The sequence below is a fragment of the Castanea sativa genome, chromosome 11 (genome assembly GCF_040712315.1).
Source record: "Castanea sativa cultivar Marrone di Chiusa Pesio chromosome 11, ASM4071231v1".
In the NCBI taxonomy this organism is placed as follows: domain Eukaryota; kingdom Viridiplantae; phylum Streptophyta; class Magnoliopsida; order Fagales; family Fagaceae; genus Castanea; species Castanea sativa.
Window position 1 is genome coordinate 18,349,404 of NC_134023.1, and position 20,702 is coordinate 18,370,105.

General features: G+C 42.3%; 1 protein-coding gene across 1 annotated transcript; it reads right to left on the reverse strand.

The window, feature by feature from the left end:
- Positions 1-12,417: 12,417 nt before the first annotated feature.
- On the reverse strand, positions 12,418-13,515 carry LOC142616178 (uncharacterized). Its single transcript, XM_075789044.1, has 2 exons — positions 12,870-13,515; positions 12,418-12,593 (listed from the first exon to the last, which is right to left on the reverse strand). The coding sequence occupies exons 1-2, from the start codon at positions 13,513-13,515 to the stop codon at positions 12,418-12,420; spliced, it is 822 nt and encodes a 273-aa protein (XP_075645159.1).
- Positions 13,516-20,702: the final 7,187 nt, after the last annotated feature.

Genomic DNA, 20,702 nt, shown 5'->3' on the forward strand with positions numbered 1-20,702 from the left:
GTATACAAGATGACGGCAAGGACACCTACAAGTGAAATATCATTTCGACTTGCGTATGGCAGTGAGACCCAGCTAAGGTAGGTCTCACAAGCTACCAAATAGCGAACTGCGACGAGGAGAAAAATGATAAGGTCAGAGCTCTTGAAGATTTGGTATAACATCGTAGATGAGGTCAGAGTGACGATTGAACAAAGGTTGGTACGATACCAAAACCTTATGGCCAGGCACTACAACTCTAGGGTGAAACACAGGGACTTCTAGAAAGGAGACCTCATCTTGAGAAAAGTGACGGGCTCAATCAAAGACCCCTCTCATAGGAAGTTAGGACCCAATTGGGAGGGACTGTTCATAATCGCATCATGGCATAGAAAAGGCACCTACTACCTCAAGACACTGGACGGAAAAAGGCTGCAGCACCTCTGGAACGCGGAATACCTCAAGAAATACTACTAGTAGATAAGGGCACGGGTGACGACACTCCTCATCTCCAGTTTATTTTTCTAGTTTATAACTTTAATTTTTATTGTTATCGTCTACAGTACTTTTTAGCCCAAAGGGTGACTTTTTATTTTTCATGGACAAGGTTTTACTCATCACAATAAGAGGAGTTTATTCAGGACATATTGTGTTTATTATATAGTCCATAAACTAGATGGATCCCGTGAAGGACGAAATTTATTATACAATCCATATATCAGACGGATCATCCTATGAAGAATGGAATTTATTATACGAAGTCCATAAATTGGACAGATCCTATGAAAGATGAAATTTATTGTCCATAAAATGGACAAATCATCCTAAGAAGGATGAAACTTATTTCGCAAGTCCATAAACTGGACGGATCATCCTATGGAGAATGAAATTTATTATACAAAGTCCATAAATTGGACGGATCCCATGAAGGATGAAATTTATTGTACGAAGTCCATAAACTGGACAGATCATCCTAAAAGGATGAAACTCATATAAGTTCGTGGACTGAATGAAACATTATTAGAAGGATAGAACTTGTTCATCAAGTCCGTGGATTGGATGGATCAATTCAACCATTATGAAAAAACAACTCATATGAAAAATGGATGGATGTATATTATAAAACATATAATCAAAACTCCATAAGGGTACATTTACATAAAGCCTACAAAAGGCAGCGGTTAAAAAAATAACAAACATGCTGTTCTCCCATACATTTTCAAACTTAAACAAAAATAAAAATAATATAAAACTACTCTAGGGCTACAGGAGTTTCCTCCTTGTCATCAAGCATCTGAACTAAAGGTTGACCGGTGCCATCCTCAATGGACTTCTTTGCATCAACTTTTTGAGCATCGCCGTCAAATCCGTTAGCGAAAGATGTACCCAGTTCACTTAGGAGGGCATCGGAGTCTTGATACTCTTGTATAGCATCCATCTTCACCTGAAGGAGAGTAGCCTCCTTATCCTCCAAGGTTTTTCCTAGAAACTCTACTTGTTTTTCCAAATCATCATGGAGTTGCTCCGACAACTTCAGCTTCTCTTCATGACGGACCCTCTAGGCTTTCAGCTCCGTCAGCTTTTCCTCCGTTGCATTTGCCTTTGCACGGATGCACTCCAGAGTCTTCTCATGAGAAAGGAAGCGCTCCATCAAACCCTTCATCATTAGAACCCCCTACACCAACCACAAAAAGAGTAAGGATAATAATGGATAAATACAATGGAAACACATTGGGACAGATACAAACCTGTGTAAGGTTGAACAGACCCATCTCTCCCATTGCTTCAGTGGCGTGGTTGCCTAGGTCCTCATAGTCCTCATCCTTGATGATGGAGGTGATTTGCTTGAGGGCATACTGGGAATCCTCTCAGAGAAGGACAGGAGGTTTCTCCTTGATAGGGTCCGGGTTAACCATCAAACCCTTACACTTCCCAGGGCCGAGCTTGGGTGCAACTTAAACTCGTAAGAGGCTTGCCCAGCAGCTAGTCCCTTCGCCACCTTTTGCTTTTTTGCTTAACAGTCAAATTTGTCGAACGGTTGCCTTTTAGTGGACGGGTGAACAGAGCCCGTCCTAGGGGGAAAACTCCCCTCTAGTTTTTTCTTAGCAGCAGCCTACTGCTTGATGAATGCTCTTCTCCTAGCTTCTTCCATTTTTGCGAAAAAATGGACGGGTAAGAATATTGGTAACTGATAACACAAAAACATACAATGGGCAACGGACTTAAGTCTGCAAATTCGTGCATCGTATCAACGGGCAATAGTAGTAGGTTCAAGACCGTCGCAATACCAATGGAGAGTATCCAAGGTAACTAATTTGACCCACGTCCTCTCCGACAACTTGGTGGTTCCAAAGATTTTTTCTAAGAAACCGAACTGCTTGGTAGTAACTTGTGGACGATCATGAGCTGCAAAAAGAGACGGTTAGGACAATTGAACAAATTAAAGTGGATTAGGCCTAAAAAGGACGGACACCTACCAGACGAGGGCATTATACCCCATGTCATGTCCACAGGCATGTGCTCATGGTCATTAGGATGACAAATCAAGTTATCCCCTTGGAGGAAAAAGTATCGACCCTTCCAATTCCTGTTAGAGTCTGGGGTCTTGTACATTAATCTAAGCAATGGACTCCTCGGTAGGAAACTGTACATCCCCTTGGATTGGGCGATTTCAGAAGAACGGTAACAATGGAAGAACTCCTCCACTGTCAACTGTCATGCCCCATTGGACATCACCCCGTACATAACTTCTACACCTAGAAAAACCCTCTAGGCATTCAGAGAGATCTAGGAGATGGCCAATCCCAGGTATTGGAGAAGACGATGGTGAAGAGCACTCAATGAAAAGTGAAGCCCCACTTTCAGCATCTGCTCATACACCCCGACGTCTTCAAGACCCCTATAGTAGCACTTTTCAGACTTGAAGGGTAGACGAATGGATATTTTTAGGTATTTGGTACTTCTCCCTAAGTGTATTGAAGTGTGTTGGTTTGATGGTGGAAACAAAGTTGTTAACCGTCCACAAGGCAAGTAGGATAAATTCCATGAACCCATCAAGACCTATGACAGATTAGATGGGGGGTCTATACCGTCCAAGTCATCATTCAAATCATACTCTGACCCTTCCTCATCCTCTACCTTATCCTCCATATTGGAAGGAGAGTTAGCTGATGGAACCCTTTCCTCACCGGAGGTGCCGGGGTCTACTTAACCTGATGGAAACACTTCATCGTAGCCTGCTTCATCGCGAACAAATGATTGACCACTTGACGCCTCACTAGACATTTGACACCTACAAGTGACGGGTAAAATTCCTAAGACTTTGGGTCTACACAGAAAATGGACAAACAAATAGAATGGAAAAGTAAAAGTTTAGACAAGTAGAAGAATACTTACAGCTTGATGATATAAAAAGGCGACGGAAAGACTGAGGAGGTCGACTACACCAAGATGACGAGGTGACGGTTCAAGAAGGGTGGACAATAGCACTCTGATCAGCAAATTTTTTTCCAAAATGTAAAAATGAAAGGGATGAGCATCATATATATAAAGGGAACGGCGCGGAAGACGAAGGAACGCTTCGATCCAAGCAAACAACCACTAAAAACTTGCCATGTGTCCCTACTGCATTAATGGCCCTAGGATAGCCTGTCAATCAGCAGACGCTTCTCAAGGATAGAAGCAAACCGTCACTCCATGGATCTGTGTAAAATAAGTGACGGGTTCATAGATTGAGGGGACAACTGAAGAGGGTAAAATTAAAGAAGACAATCAAAATTTACAAAGACCTACCATAAATAGCATCACTAGGATGTCAAAAAAAAACATGAGACGACAAAACCCCTTAAAGGCGGACAAATAATCTAGGGGAATGGGTCGCCTTCAGTGTACGGATGATCTAAGGAGAATGGATAGCTTGCAGTGGACGGATAATGCTCCAGACAGATACCGAGATCAACGGTGCCTAATAAGCCACGTGGCAATGACATGGCCCCCAAGAAAATTTCAAATAACAGTAACTTGTGCTCCATGACTAACCCTAGTCAATAAAACCCTTATATGAAAAGGCCAAAACTTTAAGAAAACGAGGTACGCATAATTCATCCCAGTTTTGGCACTCTAGAGTTGTGGCAATTTCTTTGACTTAATCTTCAGAGGGTATTAGGCCGGTACTACATCGGTACTCTCTTGAGGTCTTTTCCTTTTTTCAGTGTTGTGCAGGTGTTGTTTTAGGCACGTGAGGACTATGCAGCTTACTAACGATTTTCAGCATCACCAAAAATTAATTTAATTCGAGGACAACTTGAAAGAGAAAAGTGAGAAAATTATGTCTTATTTCTCTAAATACTATTGATCATAGGCATTTATTCGAGTTACTTACAAGACCTAGTGGCCAAAAACACCAATTAGCAACTTATTCATACAAGTTACTATTGACTGACATGACTCTACTACTTGCAATCTTACAACTAACTAACAAAGTAATAAACTAAATGCTTCTTGATTCTTTACAAGAATTACACATCTGCGTGCTCCATGCCTGCACTGATTTGATATACTGTCAAATATTATCAACAATAGAATCTGGTCGGAATGAATGGCAAGGAGGGAGGTCACGAAGGTCACGAATTCTTATCTTGTAGTCTGCCATCGAATCTACACTATAAACATATAAACACTAATGGAGATATTGAAACTCGATTAAAGTGTTACGATTTGGCAGTAGACATAGAGGCCGAATAGGTGCTCTCAAACCGTCCAAAGGCTCCACGGTGTATTCTTTCAAGACTCCTTTGCACCATAAATCTTCATTGACCATATGTCAATCCTATCAAATTCATCATAATGAACCACACATATACACACTCCTAGCACTTCTACATGACAATCTTGCCGATCCAGTCCAGTTTTATCACAATTATCTAGTGCTGGAATTTGTTGAAATTCTTTGGACTCCAAATCGAATGAAACTATAATTGTTGAACAATTTTGCTTATCTTGGCCTAACCAATGTAATGCTCTGTTAAACGAAGCTGCATAGTGTTGCATCTAAAGCAAGAATGGGTTCTTTTTATTGATTATCCACACGGGTTTGCCTAGAGTGAACACCTCAAATAGGTTGTTCCAAACCCACAAGTTCTTGTTCCAAACCCATAGGCTATTCTTGTTCCACTATTCTGACCACCTTGTACTCATTGGTTCCGTTATGGAAACCAAACCCAAAAGCCAACACATGTACTTCAACAGTTGTTGCGTGAATATAGTACATGAAAAATTTGTGTTTTTCCACTTGATCTTTTACTTCAACATAGGGTCCAGCTATACCACCCACACGTGAAATGCCAACCTAGACCACCCCGGTGATGTATTTAGGGCCCACCTCACGCCATGGAGCACACGAGGTTGGGTGCCTGAGGGCTCGTCATAAGCATTATAACCTATGGCCAAGCTCAAGAGGGGTCGCCCGTATGCAGCGTCGAATACGTCCTCCCCCCCTAAAGAGCTCTTTGGAAAAAATGTGTTATGATACAAGGAAACATTGATTTGTTGAGGAGGAATAATGGGTATTTTTTCGAGCAATTCTTAGAATGTTGCCCTGATTTTTTTCACACATGCTAAGAAAAATCCAACCTTCATCCTGTCAAATTTTGGAGGCCAGATTCAACATATTTTATTTTTTATGATTTTTGGAAGCCCAAAAATAGGAAAAATCATAGAAAATTAAGGAACGCTCGGAACGCCAAAATGCTTGCTGGAAAACTCCTCTAAAATCATGGAATGAATTTAGGGACAATAAAATAGAAAAAGGCACGAGCCAACTTTGTCGGAGTACGGGGCGTGGACGTGGGCATGCCCCTAGGATGCCCACCGCCTGCCTGCTTGGGGAAAATAACTTCACTTTTCAAAAAACCCTCATTTTTAGGAAATCACTCCAAATATGTGGGCAGGCAGCAGCCAAGGCCAAGGTAGCTCCCATAGGCAGGCAGGCAAGGCCAGGGCAAGGCAGCCCCCATGGGCAGGCAGCCAAGGCTAGGGTATGCAGTAGCCTAGGCAAGGGCATGCAGTAACCAAGGCCAAGGCAGCCCCTATGGGCATGCAGCCAAGGCCAAGACATGCAGCCCCTTAGCATGCACGTTGCTTGAGGGGCAGTGGCAGCACGGCGTGGGCATGCGAGTGAGGCCTTGGCATGCCTCATGGGTGGGATGCCAAGGTCATGGCATGCTCTTGGGACCCCTCAAAGGCCATGGCAGCACTTGGGGGGGTGCCCACGCCCGTGGGGGCTGCCTTGGCCTTGGTTGTGTGCCTTGTGCATGCCCCGGCCTTGACAGCGTGCCCATGAGGGCTACCTTGGCCTTAGCTGCGTGCCTTATGCATGCCTTGACGTTGACAGCATGCCCATGGGTGCTGCCTTGGCCTTCACAGTACCTTGGCTACATGCCTTGGCCTTAGCAGCATGCCCATAGGGGCTACCATGGCCTTGGCAGTAGCACACCCATGGGGGCTACTTTGGCCTTGGCAGCACCTTGACTGCATGCCTTGGCCTTGGCAATGTGCCTATAGGTGCTACCTTGGCCTTGGCTGCATGCCTTGGCCTTTGCAACACGCCTATGAGGCCTACCTTGGCCTTGGCTGCATGCCCTGGCCTTGACAGCGTGCCTATGGGGGATGCCTTGGCCTTGGCAGCATGCCCATGGGGGTCTGCCTTAGCCTTGGCTGCATGCCTTGTGCTTGCCTTAGCCTTGGCTGCTGCATGCCCTGGCCTTGGCTGCCTGCCCATGGAGGGCTGTCTTGGCCTTGGCTACTACATGCCCTGGCCTTAACTGCATGCACATGGGGGCTGCCTAGGGCTTGGCTACCGCATGCCCTAGCCTTAGCAGCATGCCTTGTCCTAGGGCTTGGCTGCTAGTTGCCCACAAATTTGGAGTGATTTCTAAAAAATGAGGTTTTTTTTTTTAATTTGGGAGGGGGGGAAAGGAGGTTATTTGCCCCAAGGAGGCAGACATTAGGCATGGCAGAGTGCCTAGGGGCATGCCCACGTGCATGCCACGCCGCATCGCCCCACATCGCCCTGCACTCCGACATAATTGGCTTATGCCTTTTTCCATTTTTCTGTCCCTAAATTCATTGCATGATTTTAGCAGAGGTTTTCCAGCAAGAGGTTCGGCGTTCCAAGCATTTTTTAATTTTTTATGATTTTTCCTATTTTTCGACTTCCAAAAACCATAAAAAATAAAATATGTTGAATTTGGCCTTCAATTTTAACAGTTTGAAGATTGGATTTCTCTTAGCATGTGTTCAAAAAATTAGGGCAAGATTCCATTAATTGCTCCCAAAAAGGCCCATTATTCCTCCTCAGCAAATCGATGTTTCCTTATGCCAGACCGGATTTTTCCTAAGCGCTCTTTAGGGTGTAAGAGTAGGAGGGTTCCAAAGAGGCCAGCTAGGCTTGGCAGTAGCACCCCCCCCCCAAGTGTTGCCATGGCCTTTACGGGGTCCCAAAGGCATGCCACGGCCTTGGTATCCCACCTATGAGGCATGCCAAGGCCTCGCTCGGGTGCCCACGCCGTGCTGCCACTACCCCTCAAGCAGCGTCCATGCTAGGGGGCTGCGTGCCTTGGGCTTCGTTGCTTGCCCATGGGGGCTGCCTTAGCCTTGGCTACTGCATGCCTAGGCCTAGGTTGTTGCATGCCCATGGGGGGCTGCCTTGACCTTGGTTGCTGCATGCCCTGGCCTTGGTTGCCTGCCCATGGGGGCTGCCTTACTTGCCTACCCATGAGAGCTGCCTTAGCCTTGGCTGCTTCCTGCTCACGTATTTGGAGTGATTTTCTAAAAATGAGGATTTTTTGAAAAGTGAGGTTCTTTTCCAGGCAGGCGATGGGCATCCCGGGGGCATGCTCGTGTGCATGCTGCACCGCATCGCCTCGCATCGTCCTGCACTTCGGCAAAATTTGCTCGTGCCTTTTTCCATCTTATTGTCCCTAGTCTTGACCCCCTATTTGCTACTGGTTCTGATTTAGAAGAGGAAGAAGTCATGGCTGGAATAAAACTTTGAAAGAGCTTGCTACCCTTGATTTGAATCAACAACCATTATGCATAATGTTGAATTAAAATCTGGACTAATACATCTCTTGCCCACTTTTCATGACCTTGCAGGGGAAGATCCTCACAAGCATCTAAAGGAGTTGCATGTGGTATGCACGACTATGAATCCTACGGGAGTGACTGAAGATCAAATTAAATTAAGAGCCTTTCTATTTTCTTTGAAGGATTCGGCTAAGGATTGGCTCGATTAACTACCCTCCAGGAGTATTAAAACATGGAACGAGATGAAGAAGTTGTTTCTGGAGAGTCCCTACATGAATATTGGGAACATTTCAAGAAATTATGTGCAAGCTGCCCCCATCATCAAATTAGTGAGCAACTACTTATCCAATATTTCTATGAGGGCCTTCTACCCACTAATAGGAGCATGATTGATGCAGCTAGTGGAGGAGCTTTGGTGGATAAAACTCCCGAGGCCGCAAGAAATATCTCCATCAAAGCTTGGCACTAGGCTTGACTCTCCATCAAAGCATGTTAATGAGGTAAATATCTCCTCCCTTGAACAATAAATTGCGAGTCTAACTTCTCTTGTTCATCAAATGGTTGTAGGTAGTATGCAAACGGTGAAGGCTTATGGAATTTTTTTGGTAGTAGGACATCCAACCAATATATGCCCAAATCTTCAAGAGGAGCCCATTGATCAAGTGAATGTGGCAGGTGGTTTTCTTGGAAAATCGCAAAGGAAGTATGGTCCCTATTCGAGCATGTATAACCTGGGATGGAGGGATCACCCTAATCTTAGCTATGGGAAGTTGCCAGTAAGTTAACATGTACTATATAAGTTTCAGAATTTAAGAACAAAAGAGTGTACCTTGGAGTGGTGAATTTCAAAACCGAAGATCAAAATCGTTTAGGAACACTTTCAATCTTCACTCCAATTCCACTAACGCCCAAGATGTGTGGTCTCTCAATTAGTTCCAAAAGGGAGAATGTCAAAGTGTCTAACACTTCTTCACACCACTTCACAATTTTGTTCTTACAAAATTCTCTACAGAAAATTTTGTATGTTTCTCCCTTTGTGTCTAACCGATTATCTAATTGGGCTGGCCTTTTGGGCCTTTCCAAATGGGCTTAAATGTGTGGCTTGGAGTGAGACCATAAGAGACCAATAAGACACTAGCTCCAATGGGCCTTGGGCTTTTTTGTCAACTCTTGACAAGTCCAAAGTTATCATTAACTATATTTAATACCACTATATAAATATAGTTGCACTCTAGGCCTTATTAATAAATAATATCCCAAGACTTTATTATACATACAACCCCTTCATAAAATATTCATAGTAATACAAAGTCATTAATGTAGACTACCACTTTGTAAATTACTACATCTTATTCTTGAGTACCTGGTTTAATCCTTTAAGTTATTCATCATATATTTATGAAATCCAATTTCATAAATATATACTCTAGCAACAATTTACTAAAGTAGTTAGGCCTAACACTTTGAATAACAAACCTATTAAACATATCTCAAGGGAATATTTTGTATCTCCGTTAAGAGACTATGAATTCCATCTTGAGAATATATGTTTCATCAACACTAAATGTGGTTGCCCAATATACTGAGGTTTTGATCGTATCTTTAAATCTCACTCGTGATATATTAAAGCAACCTGCACTTCATGATCAAGTCCATTATTCTCTTAGGATTAAGAGTTCATGCAAATATAAGTCGTGAGTTTATTATTCATTTGACAGTCGTTAGCAGAATAATAAACCTCACACCGATCCAATTCAATATGTTTAGCCTGCGCTCGGGGTACTTGTCACTTCGATGTGAAGACCAACACATTGTAGAAGCATATAGCCCCCACAGATTCAGTCGGTGCTTTGGATTTCATCAAGACATTCCAAGTGACTTAAAGGAAGAAATTCATACAGGCTCTTTAAAAGATCTATACCAATTCTACCAATCTTTCACTTGCCGCAACACAGATTCCAAGGTACTCATTTTGGCTTTTGCGTCAGACTTTGGAAGCCGGGTCAGACATAGCTACAAACAATGGTGGGAAGGAGTATGCAAAACTGATTTTACCAGAGGAACAAATTTTCTAGTTGAAATTGCCTCCTCCTTTGTTAAATCACTAACGTCCAACAAACCTCAGAAGGGAAAGAGGGATCTACAAGACTCATACATTCCACAACCCTTGTTAGAGTTTGGACAAAGTCAAAGCATCAAAGGTTCGCTTGCTATACCAGTTAGGGATGCCATTGAAATTTTTGAAAAGGAGGTGTGTGACGACTTCGACCCCAGTTGGAAACATTTGAAGAGTCCAATGAAAGGTGTTGATGCAGAGACTTTTACAGATCATGCACATCTTCTTACACATAGTCAGTCTTCTACCTCAAAGCCATCTACGAAGAGTTTGGATCTCAAGAGGCGTAAGTCTGCTGATGCTGGTACGTTGTCCAAATTTCCAATTGAAACAAAAATGACACCTCTCTCATCCTTGCAACCAATCAACCCTCCAGAAGTTTCTATATTTCATGCCAAGGTGCATATTTCTTCCGTGCATAGGACAGGGGCTTCTATGCTGGGAGATGTTCTTTTAAACAGGCTTTCAAATCTTTCTATAGACAATATCCTCCCACAAGCTGAAGTACATGAAATTTATAGTGAGGTTGAAAGTCTTAGAGTGGACCCTCAATACTTGTGTGAAAATGTTGACAAATATTGCAAGGGTGTTGCAAACTATTTAAAGATGAAAGAATCGCTAAATACACGACCAAGTCCTGTTATCTTAATTCAACGTGAGGCTGAAGTTGAATTCCTCCTTGCTGAAGCATTGCATGAGAAGGCATCTTTGAAGATCGAGCTTGATACTGTTACTTTGAGGATGGCTAACTTGCAAACCGAGCTTGGCCAATTAGAGCAATCATTGTCTCAAATTGAAACTCATCAAGTTGAACAAGACGACGTTGTGCAAGCTTTAGAGGAACAACTTGAAGAAGTCAAATCCGCTTCCATTCTTGAAGACTAGGATATAGAGGCTTTAGAGAAGATACGAGCCTTGCTGGAAGATAGTTGCTCTAGTTTGAAAGACTTGAAATGGATGTCGTAATCTTTTGTATTTTAATTCCCTTCATACGTGTCATCATGCTTTTCCCTGTACTATTTTCCTTTTGTCAATTAATAAAGAAGACTTATTCTCTGCTCCTTTCTTTTCATGTTTTAATAATGAAACTCTCTTTTTCTTTTGAGTGAGTGACTGAAATTAGCAAAAAGATACTAAGTTGCCTATCTACCCTCGAGAGGGATCAAGTCATTACATAGTTCAATAATTTTTTTTTTTTTTTTTAGTTTTGATGATTTTTTTTTCTTTGTTTGTTTGTTTTTTTTTTTTTCATGATTTGTTTTTGTTGTTTCTTTTTACAAAAAGAAAAAAAAAAAAAGAAAAAGGGAGGGCTCACGTGCGTAATCCTCGCCCTACACCCCACGGCATTTCATGGGTACCAATTGCGCAATAGTGGGTATTACCTCTAATCGAACCCGAGACCTTGGCCTCAAGGGCGACATGGGCATTCAGCCACTACGCCACACTCGCAAATGGTGACATAGAGTGGGATTAATTTCTCCTTATTTGTACACTTTCAAAGGTAATGAGAAGACGTCATGTACCCTTGTAGTGCTGCAGTAGGCAGTTTAAACTCTTGCTGAGGAGTAGTTCTCGATTTTCAAGCATAGAAGCGTTTGAGGAACTTTCCATTGATGGGGCCGATCCTTACACCCTCCTGATCAATCAACTTATAAGCTCCATTAGTGTAAACTTCTTGCACAACATAATGTCCATCCCATTTTAAGGTGAACTTACTACCTGTACGATGAGTCGTGATGATAGGTCTTCAAACGGCAAGGACTAAGTCACCAACTTGGAATGATCGTGGTTTAACTCTTTTATTGAATGCGCTTGACAAACGAGCTTGATAGCACTCAAGGCGTTGTTGGGCCTCGAGCCTTTTCTCATCCAGTGCCTCTAGCTCTTGTAACCTAAGCTTGGCATTTTCCTCTTTAGTTAACCCTTCTTGAATGGCGATCCGTAGTGATGGGATCTGGCGTTCTAAGAGAAGGATAGCTTCTACTCCATAAACGAGAGAATATGGGGTCGCTTGAGTAGGCGTTCGAAATGTTGTTCAATATGCCCATAATGCTTCTCCAATTTTTTCATGCCAGTCTCGCTTAGTTTTGGATGCCACTTTCTTTAACAAACTGCCAAGAGTTTTGTTAAAGGCTTCAGCTAATCCATTCGCTAGGGCATTGTACATAGAAGAATTGTACTGTTTAAATGCAAATTTCTCGCACAGCTCCGTCATCAGCCTATTCTGAAACGGTTTGCCATTATCGGTTATGATATACCGAGGAACACCATACCGATAGATCAAGTGAGTTCGGATAAAATTGACCACCGTTTCTTTCTTCACTTCCCCTAAGAGGCACAGCTTCTGCCCATTTTGAGAAGTAATCAGTTGCAGCCAAGATGTACAAATGGCCACCGGATGATTTTGGTAATGGTCCTATTGCGTCAAGCCCCCATGCATCAAAAGGCCAAGAAGCTACAGTTGGGTGTAGAGGTTCTGGTGGCTGATGGATGAAATTTGCATGATATTGACAAGCTTCACACTTCTTAGCGTACTCCATGGAATTTTGCACCATCGTAGGCCAATAGTAACCCATTCGCTTGATCCTGTAGTGTAACTTAGGACCTGATTGGTGTGAACCGCATATTCCAGAATGAGCCTCCTCTAAGGCTTGTTTAGCCTCTTCCTCTCCTAAGCAACGGAGAAACAAACCATCAAATGAATGGCGAAAGAGAGTTTCTTTATAATAAATGAATCGAGCAACCCTTCGCCGAACTTCGGTCTTATGGCGTACATCATCCGGGAGTCTTCCATGTTGAAGGTACTCAATGATCGTTTGTCGCCAATCTTCCTTTTCGACAAGGCATATAGAAATGACGTTAGCTTGCTCTTCTTCTTCTTCAACCACGAAAGGCACCACCCACCTTTGGGAAATAGCAATTTTGGCTGTCTCTTCTTGGGATAATGCTAAGGCGGTAGCCAAATTGGCTAAAGCATCAGCCTGTCTATTCTCCTTCCTTGGTATATGCTCCAATGTAATTGCCTCAAAATTTGCGAGCAACTTCTTCGCATATTTGCAATAAGGGACAAGGTCTTCTTTCTTGACATCATACTGCTCCAAGATTTGGTTGATAATTAATTTAGAATCCCCAAAGATCTCGAGCTGCAATATGCCGATCTCAATGGCCATTTGTAGACCAATGATCAATGCTTGATATTCGGCTACATTGTTAGAGCAAAGTTCGCTTAATGAGAACGAGTATAGAAGTATTTGTCGTTGTGGTGAAACAAACACTACACCTGCCCCCGCTCTTTCTTGATGTGCAGCCCCATCGAAAAACATCATCCATGGTGGCATTACTTCAATGTAAAACACGTCTTCGCCCAGGAAATCATCAGAGAACTCCCAATCAGATGGATGGGGTGATCAGCTAAGAAATCTGCCAATACTTGTCCTTTGATAGCTTTTTGCGGAACATATGCAAGGTCGTATTGTTGCAGCAAGACTGCCCATCGAGCTATGTGACCCGAAACCGCTGGCCTGGTGAGGACATATTTAATCGGGTCCGCCTTTGATATCAAACGGACCGTATGTGCTTGCATGTAGTGCTCCAATTTGTCTATGGCAAAGAAAAGAGCGAGGCATATCTTTTCAATAGGAGAATAATTTGATTCAGCTCCATTGAGAGTTCGACTTAGATAATAAAGGGCTCTTTCTTTCCCCTCTTTATTTTCTTGTGCCATAAGAGCACCTAGAGACCTTTCTTGTGCCGTGATGTACAGTACCAAAGGCTTTCCAGGGATAGGAGCACCTAAAACTGGAGGATTAAGCAAGTATCTTTTGATGCGCGCAAAAGTATTGCTACAAGCCTCAACCCATTCAAAGTGTGCATCCTTCTTCATCAATCTATTGAAAGGTTGACATCGACCTGCCAAGTTTGAAATAAATCGTCGTATGTAAGCTAGTTTTCCTTGCAAGCCTCTAAGTTCTCGCAGGTTCTTGGGCTCTAGCATTTTTTGGATAGCTTCAATTTTGGACTGGTCAATTTCAATACCGCAGTGCCTCATAATGAAACCAAGAAATTTCCCAGATGTTACACCGAAAGCGCACTTGCGAGGGTTCATTTTAAGCTGATACTTTCTTAAGTGGTTGAACATGGATCGCAAATCTACCAAATGGTCTTCCCTCCTTTTTGTTTTAACCACCAGATCATCGACATAACACTCCACGTACTTATGAAGTACATTATCAAAGATCTTTTGCATGACTCGTTGATAAGTAGCACCAGCATTCTTTTGCATGGCTCGTTGTAACAATAAATGCCTTTAGGGGCACAAAAAGCTGTGAACTCTTCATCTTTAGGATTCATTTGAATTTGGTTATAACCAGAAGAGCCATCCATGAAAGATAAGGCTTCATGACCAGTAGTGGTGTCAACCATAATCTCAGTGATAGGTAACGGAAAATCATCCTTGGGACATGCATTGTTCAGATCACGGAAGTCAACGCACACCCGAATTTGTCCATTCTTCTTTTTGACAGGGACGATATTAGCGATCCACTCCGGATACTGTACTTCACGAATGAAGCCTGCCTCAATTAGCTTATTGACCTCAGTTTCTATTTGAGGGATAAGCTCCGGCTGAAAGCGTCTTTGAGCTTGTTTTATTGGGCGTACGCCGTTCTTTACTGCCAAATTGTGTAAAGCAATACTTGGATTGAGCCTAGGCGTTTCTTTGTAAGTCCAAGCAAACACATCTTTATATTCTACCAAGAGCTGGAGGTATCCTTCTTTTTCTTCAAGAGTGAGAAGGGCACTGATGAAAGTTGGTCGGGGTTCTTCAGTAGTTCCTAAATTGATCTCTTTAAGTTCATCAACTGTAGCCTGTACTCCATCTTCCAAGGCTAGAGGAGCTTCATCGACCTCATCCTTGGTGGCTTCAACATCTGACAGTGTATCTTCTTCTACTGTAATATGAAACGAGGATGATACCTCTTCAATTTGCTCATTGTGGACGAGTGACTGACTTGTGTGTACAATCGTTCGCCTTTTGACTTTAAGAGCTCCTTCAGTGCTGATATCTAAGATAAAGTTACGCTTCATGTGTGAAAGAATACTACTGCGGATCTCATTATTAGCTTTCTCCTCATTTTGAACCTCAAAGTTTATTGAGTTTTGAGAGCAACTATCAATGGGCCTTTTCGTTGCCCCCAATCGATTAAAGACTGATCCACACGCAAAAGTGTCCCAACTTTGCGTTAAACGAGCCGTATTTAACCTATCGAACACTGTAATTCGTGACGATGAAGCCTTAATGCGATTGAATACTGAGATGCGTGATGAAGAGTGATCTTTTCTTTGATTCAAACTTTCATCGACCTCTACTGTTATGTATTGGGAACTTGAAGCATTGCTTCTTTTATTGATCCATATTTGAGCCGGTGGTTCTGGAGTATAACCTATTCCGGTCTTTGGGATAGGAATTTCATGCCCTTCAAGCCGCATTTTCCCTTGTGTTTTACTAAGACCATGCATCTTTTCTCCGGTGGCTTCTAGAATTAGTTTCCCCAGGCCGCCTTGTTTTGAGAAATCGTAGCCTGCTTTGGCTAATAGCCTATATGCCTTTGGGTCAAATCATTCTTTCGTTCGCTTACTTGGTAGAATACCATGCTCTGTCATACTTTGTGAAGACCTCACGAATCCATTTAGTGGCTTCGAGGGCAAAGGATTTGTGGATGAAGTTAAAGGCATAAAATGATTTTCTTTCAATATGGCTACATCCTTCATCGTGAGCTTTGTAGGATGTCTTCGCATGTCCATTGTAGATTGAAGGCATTCTGCGAATGGTGATTGTCCGTTCTTGTGGCGTGATAATGGTACATAACGGAGGAATGGAGGATTATTGGAAGGTGTAGAACTCTCCGCTCTCTCTGAATTGCTAGTAGATTCACTAGACTGGTTATTCCCGTATCCTGGATCTTCCTTTGGGGAAGGAATATCCTTTCTAGTGATGAATTTAACATGCTTCTTTTCACCCTACTTGCTTTTCATGGACGAGATTTCAACCGGGAGAACTTCACTAGGGATATCATCTTCTACATAAAACTTCACGTCAGCAAAGTGAGCTTCAGTCTCAGAAAAAGGCTTCAAGTCGGCATCGACTTTCTTTATTCCACTTTGAAGATACTTGAAACATTGGTGCAAAGTTAACGGCACTATTCCGTTCCCATGGATCCATGGACGTCCGAACAACATGTTGTAGGTTGTCTTGGCATCAATGACATGGAACAAAACATTGCTTGTCAATTCTCCAATGATTAACTCCAAGTGTATCATGCTGATGGTGCGTTGTCCTCCTTGGTTAAAACCTTGTATGACCAAGCGACTGTGCGATAATTCCTCCATAGCAAGACCAAGTCGTCTCATTGTCATTTTGGTAGTATATTAATAGCTGAACCTCCATCAATGAGAATGCGATCAATCTTTTGTTCACAAGCATAACCAGAGACATGAAGTGGATGATTGTGAGGCTTAGAGCCTAACAATAAATCCTCATCAATGAAAGTTAAGTCTGGAGAGCACGCGCAACATTCCTATGTTTGTTGAAGTGTATTGGTACAAGGAGTGTAAATCTTTGGCTCTTCAAGAGCTTAGGTGATCCCTTCTTTTGGTGAGGTGGAGGATTGCGAGGGTTCAACTTTATCAACCTGAGATTTGAGTTGTTCTAAAGATGAAAAAGTCTCATTTGAACTACCATGGTCAACACCTTTTTTTTTTGTCATCAACTTCGCAACGAGAGACCGTGTGAACAGCCTCCGCTGACTTATTTTGAAAGAATTTTATGGGGAAGAATTCTTCCAATGTGACGAGACTTCGAAATTTTTGGGTTTGTGCCGAATCATCATACATTTCCGTTCCTAGTCTTTCTTTCCTTTTATCATTCTTTCTTCTTGACTGCGGCTGAATTTGGTTTTGTGCTATTCTGGCCTCTTGGGTAATCAAATTAAAAGGGAATACTCGTCTCTTCTTCCATCTCTTACGAGTAACCAGCGTCCAACCCTCTTCCTCATCCACTGTTGACTTTTTATCATCAATTGAGTTATAATCAGATGCTTTTTGTGAGAGCTGAACTTGAATAGGTTCCAAAGAACCAAATCGGATGAACGTGGTGTTTGCCCCCTGCTAAGTAGTTAGAGACATTCAACTAGGCGACCCGCAAGCAAATGTTACAAGGTTTGACTGAGCAACATCACTAACATCTAAGTCGATTTTCCTTTCCTTGGCTAGCTTCATGATGAGTTCTTTAAGAACAAAGCATTTTTGGATTGGATGACTTATGATGCGATGATACTTACAATAGTTCGGGTCATCAACCTTTCCTACCTCTTCCGGTCGTTTGTATTCTGGCAATTCAATTAATTTCAAGTTGAGCAGTTGTTCTAGCATTTCGGGCATATCAGCATCAAGGAAAGGATACACCTTTTGTTCCCATTCCTTGAGTGATGAACGACGCGTCTCGCGTCGTTGGCCTCCCTTAGGCCTCTTTTCATTAGCCTTCACATTTCCTGTTGAAATTTTGACGGGGGCAGGGTTGATATTCATGGAGTCTTTGACATTACTTTTCGTATTCCTGTCATTTTTCTTTATTTCTCGCCTTTCTTTCTTTTCTTCAGGTACGGGAGGTTTCATATTTCCATGGCAAGAGATACTCAATTCCATGTCATGGGCACGAGTTGCCAATTCTTCGAATGTTCGGGGCTTTATCCCTTGTAGGATGTACAGAAGTCCCAGTGCATGCCTTGGATGCACATTTCTACAGCAGATATTTCAGACAGTCTATCCTTACAATCTAGACTCAAAGAACGCCACCAATTGATATAATCAACAACAGGCTAGTCTTTCCACTGCTTAGTATTGGTAAGCTCCATCATGCTTACCGTGTGGTGCGTGCTGTAAAACCGATTAAGGAACTCCCTTTCCAAATGTTCCCAACTATTAATTGACTCAGGTTCTAAGTCCGTATACCAATCAAAGGCATTCCCTTTCAGTGAACGAACAAACTGCTTTACAAAGAGGCCTCCTAGAGTCCTTGCGTTCTCACAGGTTTTTACAAAGTGAGTAACGTGTTGCTTAGGGTTTCCCTTGCCATCGAATTGCAAGAACTTGGGGGGTTGATACCCATTTGGCATTCTCATATTGTCAATGCGCTTCGTATAGGGTTTTGAATATATGAGAGAATGTGTAGAAGAACCTCCATATTGTGCTCGTATGGTGTTCGTTATCATGTCCTGCAGTTGTTGGACAGATATTGAGGCCATTGAGGTGGAATGTCCGTGTTGAGAAGTGCCTTCACCTCATTTTCCCTTATCACCCCTAGCGTTTTCTCCCTTCAAGGTAAAGCCAGGAGGGTGCTCAAGGTCAAGATTTGATTCACCCGAATCTTGGACTTCCAGTTTGTTCATCAGGGTTGCAATTTGGACATCCTTATCTTCAAGTGCTTTTGTGAGAGGGGTGGCCCTTTGTTCCATTTCAGCCATCTTTTCTTCCATAGTAAAGGTGTTGGTCATCATTACTGGCATGACCTCTAGATATGATGGAGAAAACAATGAGACAGGATGAGTCAAAGGCATTTTATTCCTTAAGTTTCTCATCACGGGTGAAGAGTTGATAGAAAAGGTCTTTGTTGGGGATGATTCATCATTGATCTCAAAATCTTTCGAGACAGATGAATCTTTAGCGGTAGCTTTCCTTTTTGCAAGAAAGTCCAGAGAGATGGTATTATGAAGCTTGCTTTCTTTGGTTGATTGGGATTGCGGTTGATCAAGAGCTTTGGATCGACTACGAGTGATTGGGCCGACATAATCATCCGCAACGGAAGCATCCATCACCGATTTTTGAGCATTCGTGTTAGAGGCCATCAAAGCTAGTAGCAAATCGAATTTCTTTTCTTTTGAAGGAGAAAGAGATGAGAGGCAGAGAGGTCCCACCAGGCGTGCCAGAATTTGTAGACGACTAAATTCTTAGTTCGAAATAAATCAAACAAGTAAAATAGTTTCACAAATGCGAATTTGTATTGATGAATATGTGGTACAATTCTCTGTAATTACAAAAGAGTGATCCTCTGATTTGATCTCCTTGAAAGATTTGTTAATTGGAATTGTAGTAATATAATTTTGATTTGAACACAAGATATCCTTCAATCTGGCTGAGGAATGGATCGAAGATCTTTGAAACGGAATTACAATGAATCTCTGGCTATGAGCTTGTTAGAAATTCTTTGTTCTTCGTGTGTTCTTCGTGTTCTTCGTGCGTTCTTCTTTTCCGAAGGTTTGTGGTGGAAGTTCTTCAGGGCTTTAAAGGCTAGAATCCTTAGAGCTTCGCTGATCTGTGGTTTGTTGAGGTTTCTAGAGGCTTTTGAGCTTGATTCTAGTGACCTTTGAGATCTAGACAAGTAGTTTGGATGATTTTGCTTTGAATATTGTTTGTATTCGAGGTTGAAGTTTTTGAAGTTCCTGGAGGCTTCGGGGTTTGATTCCGGTAGAGCTTCTGGATTTTCTGAACTCCCGATGTCTTTTTTTCTGTCCGGCCAAATGTCTTAGGAAGGCTTCTATTTATAGGAGTTTGGGGGTAGGTGAGCGACACGTGGCGGAGTCTAATTGGTGACACATGTCACAGTTTGATTGGTCCGCTTATGTCATTGCTTACACGTGCAGGGCTGCTTGTGTCATCGCTTACACATGCTGATACATTTTATGCCTTTATTTCAATGACACTTGGCAAATTTCTATTGGTTTCTGAATAGTGATAGCAAAACCTAGCAGCAGTACGTGGCGCTTTGTAATTGGTTGTATTTTGTGGACTTGGTAGTATGATGTGTCAGCTTGTGATAGGTCGGGAATTTTCCCTCTCTACAGGGGATTTGCAGAAGCTAGCCTCAAGCATCAAGCCCCTGCAAGATAAAGAATGTGTTGAGTATCTGCTATGGTTTAGTTGGTTGCAGGAATGTTGTTACAGAAATTTGTTATGGTCTCCTTGGCTTATTATATTTTGTTATATCTTTGGTAGATGGATTGTTGGCTTGAGTAAGCTGGATTTAAATTCTTTGCAGGCTGTTGTTGCGTAAATAGGCTTTTGTTGTATTTCATTAGCTTCTGGTTTGTTTAGTTTAGGTGTTTCTATGTGTAGTTGGTGTTGCCTCCATGGTGAGGGTGGTGTTAGTTTTTGGTTTTTGGCTTTGGCCTGTGTGTTGGTTTTGTAATCCTTTTGTGCTGGGTTCCCAGAATTTTGGCAATAAAAATTACTTGAAAATTGGCAAAAAAAAAAAAAAAAAAAACTGTAAAATGAGCTCTAAAATTGATCTAATTGATCCATGCATGTGCTACTTTTTTTTTCTTCTAATGATTCTTGTGCTACTTGTCACTAACTCTAACTTTGACTTATTCGCCTTGATATATGAATTAACCCTAATCCGAGCTTCCCATTCAAGTTACAATTCCTAACATGAGCATTTAACTATCAAGAATCAGTTATAGGACAATGGAAA

Excerpts from the sequence above, each read along its gene's own strand:
- LOC142616178 (XM_075789044.1), bottom strand. The coding sequence starts at position 13,515 with ATGCCACCATGGATGATGTTTTTCGATGGGGCTGCACATCAAGAAAGA. Across the intron at positions 12,594-12,869 it reads CTTTCGCCATTCATTTGATG|GACCATTACCAAAATCATCC; the intron begins GTTTGTTTCTCC and ends TTGACGCAATAG.